This window comes from Panthera tigris, chromosome D1 (genome assembly GCF_018350195.1).
Source record: "Panthera tigris isolate Pti1 chromosome D1, P.tigris_Pti1_mat1.1, whole genome shotgun sequence".
Lineage (NCBI taxonomy): Eukaryota > Metazoa > Chordata > Mammalia > Carnivora > Felidae > Panthera > Panthera tigris.
In genome coordinates this window covers 79,114,668-79,128,197 of record NC_056669.1, presented here as the reverse complement: position 1 = coordinate 79,128,197, position 13,530 = coordinate 79,114,668, and the positions used below count along the sequence as shown (strand labels likewise).

The following is a 13,530-nucleotide window of genomic DNA, read 5'->3' as shown; positions in this document are numbered from 1 at the left end:
CTCCTTACCACCCCACCATTAACACTATGATCAAGTTTTGATGCCATTAAACATGTTATTGGACGTGTCTATTGATGGGCAGATTTATCAGGGTCTGTCTTACTAGGATAATAGAGGAAAATACCACAGATCCATGAACACTCTGTGATCTGCAGACAAGCAGCATAGCATACGTCACCAGAGAACCTATTGAAAATGCACAATTTCAAACCCCACCATAGATTTATTGCATACAAATCTTCATTTGAACAAGATCCTCACACATTCAAGTAAGAAGATAAATGAATGCATTTAGAATGAAGTGATTTTTGTGAAATTTCTGAATGTGGAGTTTTTCACACTATGGGGAAAAAGAAAGAATTGAGAAAATTAAAGGAAAGCACAGTCTTACCTTTGTCTCTGACCTATTTCCAGAAGCTTCTGAACATCAGTTTTGGAAGTTTTCTCATCGTTTTTCAAAGACTGATAAGAAAAGTGGGAAAAGGAAATCTTATTCAAGTGATACAGTGAGGCTTACTTTTGTCTCTATGGCACAGGTGTGACTGCTCTTATGGCCCTGGAACAAGAATGTGCAAATGAGGCCACGATGGTCCTCATGGCTCTAAGGTGCCATGAGAATTCATGACACCAAGCACAGTATAGGTGCTACACAGTGGTGAAAGCGAATATCCTGAGTCTCTCAGCCTTTAGAGGTTCGATGGAGGGGAGAATGCTCTCCTAATAGTTAGGTCTCTTTACAAGCAAGTAGAAAACACATCTTTTGCTCTTCCATTGAAGTTTAATTGTGTTCTTTGCAGGCATATTAAACCAGCTCTGGCATAGTTTCTACAAATACAAAGGGACATAAAAGACGTCTCTGAATAAGCTATGTAATAACATAATGCAAGATCAAAGCAGCCAAAAAACATGCACCTGTTTGGTCTTGTCTATTTATTCTTAATGAGTAATGCAGCAGCATGCACAGGAAAACAAGGGCCATGTAAAATTGTAACTGGTATGAAAAGATAGGGTATTAAGAGAAACAATATGTACCACCTCAGTCATTAGTGTTTATTTACTCTGGCAAATCCAGCATCCACAGACTGTGACTTAAAACAGAAAAGCCCACTGAGCTATTCTCGTTATAGAATCTGGCCCATTAAGCCTTCCCTAAGAACTTTCTTATTTATAGTCAATAAACTATTTAACAGGGTAACCTATCTTTCTTGATATTAGATGTTGAAAGGGGCAGTGATATTATTTGTAGGAAAAGCAGCTGTGGCAGGCAGAAAATTAACAATCTTAGGAATGGCAAATACTTGTTTACTTAATACCTATTTAACAAATATCTCTCATGAATTATGCAAAGTCCTGTGCAGAGGGACGACATCTGCCTTCACAAATTGTAGAGTCTAAGGCTAAAATCAGATAATTTTCATACAGCAGGATCAGCATTCTGATATGGATGTGGTGGGCTGAACTGCATAAGAGAAACTTCTTCCCTAAAATAACTGACAGAGGTCATAATTAGGAAGCAGCCAATAAAAGGCGTTTTGCTTATTTGGAAAGAATAGCTTTATATAACATACAAAGAGGGTAGGATGAGGAAGGGATGGAGGGCATTGCCAGTCATGGGATTCATAGCTCAAAGTGCATCATGGTCATATGACCTGGGGCGGGTCACAAAATCTGCCCTCTGACTTCCTTAAGGTGAAAAACAGGGATGAGATTTTTGAACAGTCTACTTTAGACATTTATTGGAAAAAACTCAAAGGGCGAAACAGATGTGGAAAAACACTTGATGAACAGTGCAATAAAATATGCCTATTCATTTGCTGACCATCTGCTATATTCTGGGCATTCTGATGGAAACCAAGATGAAGCGGATGACTGTCTTCAAGACATTTAAAATCAAAACAAAAGAAGCAAACAAACAAACAAAAAAACAGGAGATGCAGAAATGAAAAGGGTAGATACAGCAAAGTGTATATAATGAGAAAAGCTAGGGCGTCCCTGGTTATTATTTATCCAGCAACATCTGAGGAAGTGAGGTTCACTTCTTGGAAAATATTCTTAGTTCCTTTAAGGATTCTAAAGGTTGATATATGTACGAATTAATCAATGTAGTGCTTATTGGTTGACCTATGTTACCATTCCATCCAGGGGCTATGGTTACAGAGAAAACTATAACAACTTTCAAAACTCCTTTCTTCATGAAGTTCCACTGGGAGGAAAATGTGGAATGGGTTATGTAGTTATTCACTATTAGTTTAAAACCTAGAATCACCATTTATTAGATGTATGACTGGGCACTTCCTTCGCCTATTTGAATCTTGCTTCTTCATTTTATGAGTGAAATATTACCTTAATTTTGTGAAGAGGTTGCTAAGAGGATTTAATAAGATAAAAAATGAAAAATATCTTGCACAATGGCTTACAGAAAATGGAAAAAGGCTTTTTAAAAAATGACATTTAGTGGTAGGATTGTTACCCTTTTAAAAACCATGAATCCATGAAATTATATATTGTTGTCAAGCAATTTTCCAGATTGTACTTGGGTGTCTTGACTTAGGCTGCTGGTGTAGACACACTGAGTGTCCTGACCATACATGGGCATCTAACCATATGCTTGAGATAATCTCAAAGTGGCAGGTATTCCATGCCTCTGAGAAGGGGCCAGGCCTCCTGAACACTCTTTGTAGCCCCATGTAACTGGTGAATTTCTACTTGAGGATAAGATGTAACTCTGGTATCAGCTTCCTGTAGACATTGACTTAGTTTCCTTTTTATCCAAGTCAGGGCTTTCCTAACATTCTATGTATTCTTCCATCTTAGCACTGTTACCGCCCTGATACTCATCTCTGTAATGGAATGTGGGTGGGTTTTGCGCTTTTTTTTTTTTTTTTTTTTTTTATGTTCTCAAGTTGTAACATAACTTCAGGAACAAGAGCTTGGGCGCTGTGCTCATACACCTGCTCTGCCACCTAATTCTCACTGTGTCCTCCATGGTTTCTTAACCTTTCTCTAACTCTCGTTTTCCCACTTACAAAACAGCCATAGCATAGTGTTCATGTAAAAATTAAATAGAAATTATACAAAGAATACCTAATGTAAGACCTTGAGACCATGTTCAATGGACTGGAGTGGCAACTGACACCATCATCATCCTTATCAACTTCATGGAATAAAAAGCTAAGCATAACAGCGAGTCCACATGGTTCAGAAGCATGGTTCAGTGCAGTAACTAACAGACAAGTCCTGAAGCCAGATTTCCTGTACTGAAACTCTGGCTTCCCTTGCGACATTCAAAAATAACTTATCTTCTCTAAGCATAATTCCTCATGTGTAACAAGAAAAATCACATTAATAGTACACATCTCAGAGATATATTATGAAAATTAAATTCTATAAAACAGCAAAGCTTTTAGTATGCATTATGTCCTCAATAATTTCAATATTCAAGCAAATATTAAAATATATTATAAGATATTTCAGAAAAAAAATTTTTTTTAGATACAGATCTTGTCTCTGGTTTTTGATTGGGATTTCACTGAGTATTCATACATTTTCATAGCTGACTCTCACCTTTCTAAGGCATTTACCCATTTTAGTAATGAGGTTTATTAAAGAATCTTGAGAACTGTCCTTTGTGGAATTCAAAATTCTCTTTTAGAGATCATCCCTATATTCATTCAACTCTTGGTCATAATTAGTTTTCATCATTTTATAATATAAAAAACACAGGGGGCAAATTGATCTTAGAAGCTTGAGAAACTGATGGCCTTGCCAAGCACACAATTTTCTCCTTTCTGAATTTGCAAACCACAGATTCCCAGACTGCATTTCAAATGGCATTTCTTTTTAAAGCTCATATGATAATAAATAACTCCCATGGTCAAGCCCAGAAAACATATTCAAAACTGGTAAAGAAAAAAATGCAGGAGTCTTTTAATGCTAATCCACTGAGACAGGCCAAGTCCTTTGCAGCCAGGCAATTTAGTTTTCATCTCACCTGAAGGTTGACTTTAATTCCATCAAGTTCTCTTGATGTCTTTGTCAGCTGATGGAGGATGTTGCTTCGCTCCTTAAAGACTTCTTTCAGCTGCTTTTCTAGATCTTCATAGTCCTGTCTAACAGAAAAAAATCGCATGAGAGCCCCTCAAATGCTCCCATGTGGCTTTGGCCACTTTAAAAATAATCACAAGCCCTCGCATTTAAAGCAAAATCAAGACTAATTAAAACCCTAATTACTAGGATGTTTTATTTGTCCTCTTTCATCTAAAAGGGGAAAACTGAAAACCAAAGAGCTGTATAACAAAGGTTTCATTTTGCATTGAGGACTCTCCAGGCTACAGAGAGTTTCCAGAACAATACTGTATATCTTTGATAGATATAACATAGCTTATCAGGTACCTCTTGGAAGACAGATATTTTTCCAAACAGCAAAGAGATATGATTTGAACCAACGTATCCCAAAGACACAAACAGATTCTGACATTAGGGAGACACGCTTGGGGACAGAGCCAGAGCAGAATGTTGGGGTCTTGTTTTATCCCTGCTGTGTAGGGAAAGAAGTCCACTGAAAAGGCACCCCTTTGCAAACATGTCTAAGAATGTCTATTGCTATTAAAGAGGAACGGGAAAAAACAGAATATCTATGAAATCAGTCAATAAATATTGTAATCAGAGTAAAATTTGAACAGACTTGTTAATTTTCATGAAAGAAAGACTTAACTCCATATCATATATATACACATATTTTCTTTTACTTTTTTCATATGGTGTTTGTAAGAAGGCCAGTAGTGTAATTCTCATTTTGCAAATATAAAAGAATTGAACTCAGAAGGACCAAGTTACTATCCTAAGTTCCTATTCAAGGCATAAATGAGCAGGTAGGGTATGTTTATGTATGCTATGGTGTGTGTGTGTGTGTGTGTGTGTGTGTGTGTATGGGGAAAATGTAGACAAAGAAAAAGATAATTGCCAGAGCAGCCCAGAACTGTAACTGAGAGAGAGAGGTTAAAATAATCAATTGGAGCACATAGGAGAGTTGCTAATCCAGGAAAGACTTCCTGGAAAAAGTAATACAAAATATAAAATGAACTTGTTAAGATAAATAGCAATTAGCTATAGAAAAGGGGAAAGCACATGTAAATACTAATAAAAATGTGCTCACTGAATTTTTGAAAAGTGCATAAGTATCAGAAGGTTTGGAGTCCTAACTCAGGGGTTGGGACTTCCTGCTAAATGAGGATGTGGGAAGCATGAAAAAAACAGATGCAAGATGCTTAAGTAACAGGAGTTTTCACAATTTGAAAATAAATAATTACACAGGGAGTGACATGGTCGGATTTATGTCTCGTAAAGATTTTCCTGGCTAAAAACTGGAGAGTAAACTGGAAGAGGGAAAAACCTGGAGAAAGGAAGTCCACAGCAACAATCCAGAGAAAAATTTGTGGTGGCTTAAATTAGATTAGAAGCAGCAGAGGGGCACCTGTGTGGCTCAGTGGGTTAAGCGTCCGACTCTTGATTTCAGCTCAGGTCATGATCACGGGGTCCGGGGATAGAGCCCCTAGTCTGTGCTGACAGAATGAGACCTGCTTGGGATTCTCTCCCTCTCTTTTTCCTGACCCGCCCCCTCCCCCCCACATACAAACTCACTCACTCTCTCTCTCTCTCTCAAAAAAAAAAAAAAAACATGAAAAACAATTAAAAAAAGATTAGAGGAAGCAGAGACAGAAGCTTGCACTGATTTCAGCAAAACAAGCAAAATTGAATCAATAATATATAATATTTTTTAAAATGTCTTTTGTCTGTGTGTGTTATGAGGAAGGAGAGGCAGGGCACTGGCCTGTTTCTGCCTTGGCAAGTGTTGGACACAGCCCTTACTGAGAGAGAGAGGTCATAGGAAAAACAGTTTTTTTAGTTAAAGTTAGGTTGACAAGTTCAATTCCAAACTTGTAAGAAAATGGCTCAATTTTCTAGTTTTTAAAATTTTCAGTCTTACTGCAGAACTATAAAGGAACTGGGTCTACAATCTACAATAGGTTTCTAATACAATTACTGGGTTATGTAAATTTCTTTTTCTCATGAGATAGGGTGCACGTAGTGGCGGAGAGGCAGAGAGAGAATCCCAAGCAGGCTCCATGCTGTCAGCTCGGAGCCCTTTGCGGGGCTCAGTCTCAAGAAACTCAATATCGTGACCCGAGCCAAAATCAAGACTTGGATGCTCAATCAACTAAGCCACCCAGGTGCCCCTGTTTTTGTTTTTGTTTTTTTCCTTAATCATTTTTTAACTGTTGTTTTCTAGTGGTCTTTGTATTCTTGTTTGAAGGAAATTGGAATGCTCCCTTGCTAAGAACCTCACTATTTCCCCACGGCCTTTAGATTTCCACTGGTGAACAGTATCCCAGGTCTCCTCTCGTCTCTCTAGCAAAGTCCTATGATGATGGGCAAGGCAGATTTCCAACTATTTCTAATTATTCAGCTTTAGTTCATATCCCAATTTGTTTCCCCTGAATGTTTGTGACAGTAAACACATCTCCAAAATTACCTTAAGTGACCAGAATAAATCACAGTGTTAGATAACATGCATTGGTAATGTATTACATATAAGATGTGATATCATACATATTGACTCATTTAATTCGCACAACTCTGTCAAATAAGTAGTAGCATGAACCCCACAGTAGGGTTGAAGGAATTGAGTCACAGGGATGGTAACTTTCCAGAACACATTTCTATTAAGGGTGTGGTAGATCAGTCAGCTTTCAGAGTCCTATGTCTTAGCCAGTACTCTGGAAGAATACCGTGACTTGACTAGGCATTTATCATAGTTAAATATTCACTGTGCCATTGTAGAACTTATTATGTATTACTTCTTCCTTCACTATTGCATATATGTCTTTGGTATTGAATATTGTTGCCATTTTTATTTACCATTAAGTAAAATTAGGAATAGCATTTCCTTTTTTAGTATTTACAATAATCTTTTAATTCTATCACCATTTTGGCCTTCAGATGAATTCATGTGGAAAGGACAACCAATTTAAATCCTTTTTTTGTTCAGGTCAGTAAACTGAAAGCCACAAAAAGGATATAATTTTTGTGATTATATCAAAATTTTATATCACAATTTTGTGATTATATATTAGTCACAGGGAAATATCGTCGAAAGTGTTAATTAATAGCACCACTCCAGATTCAGTCATTCAAAGTTCTTATAAAAGGAGAAAAGTAACCTTAATGAAAGCACTGGATTTCTCACACTTTCTTGCATTTACACATGAGTGCATGTTTATCTCCCAATGCAGGTTATTTTTCCCATAATATACATATTTTTTTAAATATTTATATGATCCTCCTAGAAGTGTACTCTGCAATTGGCTTGTATATCTCAGAGCTCTTTCCATGTCTACACATATTAAAATCCACACACTTATATTTTAACATACTTTACCACGGGACATTTAGGTTGTTTTCAATTTTTCTTTCTCTCTTAAAAAGTAATGAAATCCACACATGTGGGTACAAATATATTTCACTGGAAAAAAACCCACAAATGTATCTTAATGAAAATTCTTATGGCATATATTCTTAGAAATAGAAATATTTCACTCCAAAGTTGACGTGTTAATTTTTATAGGTACTAGTAAATTGCTTTCCTAGTCTATACTTCTAGTATCAATATAGTATTCTGGTATTCTTCTCAACACATTCACCTGAACTGGAAATTGTTTTCCTCCTTTACTTAATATGTGTTAGTGGCATGAGTGAAAAATTGTACCTTCTCTAGGACAAAATTTCGATCACTTCATTGGAAAGATTAATTATATTTTCATAACTTTCATTAGTTCTTGCATTTCTGCCCTTATGAATGATCTATGTATGCCTTTTACCCACTCATATTTTGGGTTAGTTTTTGTATTAGCTTGCTGGGGCTGCTGTCACAAAGTACTACAGAAAGGGTAGCTCAAACAACAGAAATTTTAATTTGTCTCACAATTCTAGAGACTAGAAATTAAAAATCAAGCTGTTGGTAGAGTCGATTCCTTATGAGGACTGTGAGGGAAAGATCTGTCCCAGACTCTCTCTTTGGCTTACAGATGGCCGTCTTCTTCCTATGTGTCTTCACGTTGTCTTCTATGTGTGACTCTGTGACTAATTTTCCATTTTTATAAGGACATCACTCAGATTAGTTTAGAGCCCACTCTAGTGCCTTATTTTAACTTGACAGCTTCTATAAACACCCATCTCCCAATGATGTTACATCAAAGGTACTGTAGATTAGGACTTCAAAGTATGAATTTTGGGGTGTATGACTCAACCCTTAACAGTTTTTTAATCTATTGACTTATAGAAATTTCTGCCCAATATGGTTTTTAACTGTCTATTATGGGGAAAATATTTTTTGTAAGTCTGTTATTGATTTTTAAATTTCCTAACTCCCCAATTTCTTTTAAATATACATGGAGATAAATCTTTTCCTAAATTTATGGCCTCCATATTGCTTTTGCACAAATAGATCTTCTCCACTCCAATGCTGTTCTTTAAAAGTGGTTATGATCTATTCTGATGTATTGATGAATTTGTTGCAACACCATTCCATGGTTTAATTATTAAAGCTGTGTGCTACATTTTGTTATTTTCTAGATTTCCCACTTTTGTTTTTATAGTTTTATTGCAAATTTTCTGTATTTGTGTATTCTCAGTGAATTTTGGAATGATCTTGTCAATTTCATAATAAACTTCCATAGGGAATTTAATTGAAACTGCATTTGTATTATATTTAAGGAAATAGATAACAATAGAGTATCTTTCAATCCCAAAGATAGGTGGTCTCATACATTTTTTAACAACTTTTATATGATTCAGAAATGCTTTAAAGTTACTTCAAAGAGTTCTTGCTCATTTCTTGTTAGACCTGTTGTTATTGTGGATGGATTTTTCCATTCCACTGCCTAAATGAATGTTGTTAGTTTCTTTTAAAGCTACTAAGTTGATCTTGATTCCAAATACCTTATTAAACAAACTTAGTACTTGCTGGAGTTACTTAGTTGATTTGTTTGGCTTTTACAACTAGGCAGTGGTATTATCTTTGAATGGTATCAACCATCTTTTATTCCCATAGTCACAACTTTTTTTTTTCTTTGCAAATTGTACTGGCTAAAACCTCCAAAAAATGCTAAATAGAGAAAAATGATAGCAGACCTTCTATCTTGTGTTTTTAAGATAGCTATATTCATTGTGCTTCATCAGTGACTACAATGTATGCAACTATTTGCTGTAATTTTCAGATGATACCATTTTTCTTAGGACTTTTTTTTGTAATTGAGTTGTGGTGCTTATGCAGAAAAGAAAAGAAAAAAAAACCCCACAATCCCCAGGCACATTTCATGAACTCACACAAGTAAATACATAAGAATTTTAAAAATAGATAATACACCCCAGATGATATTCTTTGACTTCACTCATTTATTACATTCTTTCTCCTCTTCAAATATAACTAATATTCTTACTTCTCTTACTTCATAAGTATTTGCCTATGTTTGAAATCTGTGCAAATGAAATTACTGAATATGTCTCCTTTTATTTGGTTTTATACAACATGGAGTTTGTAACACTCTTCCATATTGTGTGGAGGAATAGTTCATTTTAAAAATGTTTTTTTGGAGAGAGAGAGCATGAGCAGGGGAGAGGGGCAGAGGAAGAGAGAGAATCTTAAGCAGGCTGCAGGCTCAGCATGGAGCCTGAAGTGGGGCTCGATCCCACAACCATGGGATCATGCCTGAGTCAAAAACAAGAGTCAGAAGCTTCTGGAGTCAGGTGCCCTGGAGAATAGTTAAGTTTTATCACCACATAGTATAGTAATGAATAATCATATTGCAGTGTATGTATGCTAGTGCTGATGCATACCTTTGTTTTTGTCCAGTTTTCAACTGTTATGAATAAGGATATGAATATTTCATATGCCTTGTATTTAACATGCAAGTAAATGTATGCCAAGTATATATCTAAGAAAGGAATTGCTCATTAGAGGGCATGCATTTTAAACTTCAGTAAATACTGCCAAAGAATTTTCCAAATCTGCTATAGCATAGGAGAGGTGAAGAATTTCAATTGTTTCAAATTCTTATACACTACGGTATTATAGTTTCAATTTTCAGTCACCCTACCGGTTGCACGATAGCAGTTCGCTTCAGCTGTAATTTGCATTTTACTGGTTGACTCAAAGTGAGTACTTTACAAAAATGATTTAAATATTATTTTTAGGGCACCTGGATGGATCAGTCAGCTAAGTGTCGACTTTGGCTCAGATCATGATTTCACAGTTCACGGGTTCAAGCCATCAGGATCCACAATGACAGTGTGGAGCCTGCTTGGGATTCTCTCTCCCTCTCTTTCTGCTCTTCCCCAACTCACACTTTCTTTCTCTTCCAAAAATAAATAAATAAACTTTAAATATAAATGAATAAATAAATATTTTTTCAATAAAATGCCTGCTCATGCCTTTTGCCTTTTTCCCATTGGTTTGCCCACTGTTTATTATTTATTTGTAGGTTGTATTTATATATTCCATACATGAGCCCTTTCATGGTTAAATGTGTTGAAAATATAATTATTCTGCTGTTGGAATTTTTGATCTCTTAATGGCGTCTTTTGATTAATAGATATTGACATTATAAATATAGACTAATTTATTAATCTTTTATATTCAGAGTAGTTCACTGGAGTTGTACCACTTAAATCTATAAATATTTAGAAAAAAATTTTATCTGATTATAAATGTTATCTCTTATGAACACATTCATTTATAATTGTATATTGCTGGTACATTAAAATATGGATTTTGGTATATGATTTTGCATTCAGAAAATTATCAATTATAAAATATTATTTGTGGAATATTTTGTATTTTCTACAAGTATAACCATATTGTCCGCAAAAATATAGTTTTTAATTTTTTCAATCCTTAAGTCTTCTATTTAATTTCTTTATCTTACCTTGTTATTAAGGACAAAGGATCTATTCTACAACGTTCAATACAATTTGTGATGTAAAATCCTTTGTTTATTCCACATTGCACCTTTTTCTTATTCCCGATTACAGGGGAAAAAGATTTCAATACCACAAGTACGGTATTTCCTATAGGCTTTTTGGTCAATTTCTAAGTTTTTAAAAAATCAAATGTAAACATGTTTTCTTCTATTTCTGGTTTCTAACTCTGTTCAATTTTATTCGTTAATGGAATCTGAATTGTGTCAAACATATATTTTTTTTCATTGTAGTATATGTTATTAATTGTGCACCGCTCTTTCATTCTTCCCATCCTTTCCATATTGCAAATGTACGCAGGATAAAAACCCCCACACCATTCACTCGGTCATGTGACACTTCAATGGAATGTTAATGGACATGACACACTGAAGACTGTAAAGGATGTTTATCTGATTTTTCTTAGTTTCTTGTTCTCCTGCTAATGACCACATGAAGAAATTGCCCCAGATAACTACTGCAACTTCAGGCTTCTTCAAAAAGAAATCGTGCGGAGCAAACCTGAATTTGATTCAAACTCTGAAGCAGAAACACCCCAACGACTCTTCAACATGAGTTCAAACACTGTTATTTTAAGCCATAAAGCTTTTGGAGTAATTTGTAATATAGCAGTATCACAGTAAAAATTTGTCTCAGTGAAGGAAACAGTCAACAAAACTAAAAAGCAACCTATGGAATGGGAGAATATATTTGCAAATGACATATCTAATAAAGGGTCAATATCCAAAATATATAAAGAATTATAAAACTCAAAACCCCAAAAATGAATAATCAGTTTAAAAACAGGCAGAAGACATGAATAGACATTTTTCCAAAGAAGACATCCATGTGGCCAACAGCCACATGAAAAGATGCTCAACATCACCCATCATCAAAACCACAATGAGATGCCACCCCACACCTGTCAGAATGGCTAAAATCAACAACTCAGGAGACAACAGATGCTGGTGAGGATGAGGAGAAAGGGGAACACTTTTTTTTTAAATATATGAAATTTATTGTCAAATTGGTTTCCATACAACACCCAGTGCTCATCCCAAAAGATGCACTCTTCAATACCCATCACCCACCTTCCCCTCCCCACCCCCGATCAGCCCTCAGTTTGTTCTCAGTTTTTAAGAGTCTCTTATGCTTTGGCTCTCTCCCACCTCTCTTTTTTTTTTCCTTCCCCTCCCCCATGGGTTCCTGTTAAGTTTCTCAGGATCCACATAAGAGTGAAAACATATGGTATCTGTCTTTCTCTGTATGGCTTATTTCACTTAGCATCACACTCTCCAGTTGCGTCCATGTTGCTACAAAGGGCCAAATTATGGAAAGAGTCTAAATGTCCATCAACTGATGAATGGATAAAGAAACTGTGGTTTATATACACAATGGAGTACTATGTAGCAATGAGAAAGAAAGGGGAACACTTTTGCACTGTTGGTGGGAATACATACTGGTGCAGCCACTCTGGAAAACAGTATGGAGATTCCTCATAAAATTAAAAACAGAGGCATACCTGGGTGGCTCAGCTGGGTAAGCATCTGACTTGCTTTCACCTCAGGTCATGATCTTTGGTTTGTGGGATCAAGCCCGCATCAGGCTGTGTACTGATAGTGAGGAACCTCCTTGGGATTATCTCTTTCCCTCTCTCTCTCTGCCTCTCCCCTGCTCATTCTCTATTGCTCTCTCTCTTTCTCTCTCTCTCTTTCTCTAAAGAAATAAATAAACATTTTTTAAAAATTAAAAATAGAACTACCCAATGACCCAACAATTGTACTACTAGGTATTTATCCAAAGGATACAAAAATGCTGATTTGAAGGGGCAGCACTATCAACAATAGCCAAATCATGGGAAGAGCTCAAGTGTCTATCCACTGATGAATGGATAAAGAAGATGTGGTGTATATATAATATATATATATATATATATATATATATATATATATATATATATGATACACACACAATGGAATACTACTCAGCAATCAAAAAGAATGAAATCTTGTCATTTGCAACAACAAACATGGAACTAGAGTGTATTATGCTAAGTGAAATAAATCAGTCAGAAAAAGACAAATATCATAAGACTTCACTCATAGGTGCAATTTAAGAAACACTAAAGATGAACATTGAGAAAGTCAAGGAAAAATAATATAAAAACAGAGAGGGAGGCAAGCCATAAGAAACTCTTAAAGAGAACAAATTGAGGGTTGCTGGAGGGGAGGTGGATGGGGGAATGAGCTAAATGGGTGATGGGCAGTAGGAGGGCACTTGTTGGGATGAGCACTGGGTGTTATATGTAAGTGATGAATCACTGGGTTCTACCCTTGAAACCAATACTACACTGTATCTTAAATAACTTGAATTTACATAAACGAATGAATAAATAAATAAATAAATAAGCAGAAAAAACTTGTCTCATAAATGCATCCATTGAGAAGATCACATACATTTTTTTTCTTTTACACTAAAATGTGCCAAATGACACTGACTCATTTTGCATATGATTAA

General features: G+C 35.6%; 1 protein-coding gene across 3 annotated transcripts in view; it reads right to left on the bottom strand.

Moving 5' to 3' along the window:
• Window positions 1–13,530, bottom strand: part of LUZP2 (leucine zipper protein 2) — a 495,099-nt gene that overhangs the window by 257,303 nt on the left and 224,266 nt on the right. For 2 of the 3 annotated variants that reach the window (XM_042958954.1, XM_042958955.1), the window contains exons 2-3: window positions 3,992–4,109; window positions 392–462 (exon numbers count right to left, since the gene is read on the bottom strand). In XM_042958954.1, the coding sequence (XP_042814888.1) occupies window positions 392–462; window positions 3,992–4,109 (189 nt within the window). The remainder of the gene's footprint in view (window positions 1–391; window positions 463–3,991; window positions 4,110–13,530) is intronic. The other variant, XM_042958956.1, reaches the window with a different exon arrangement.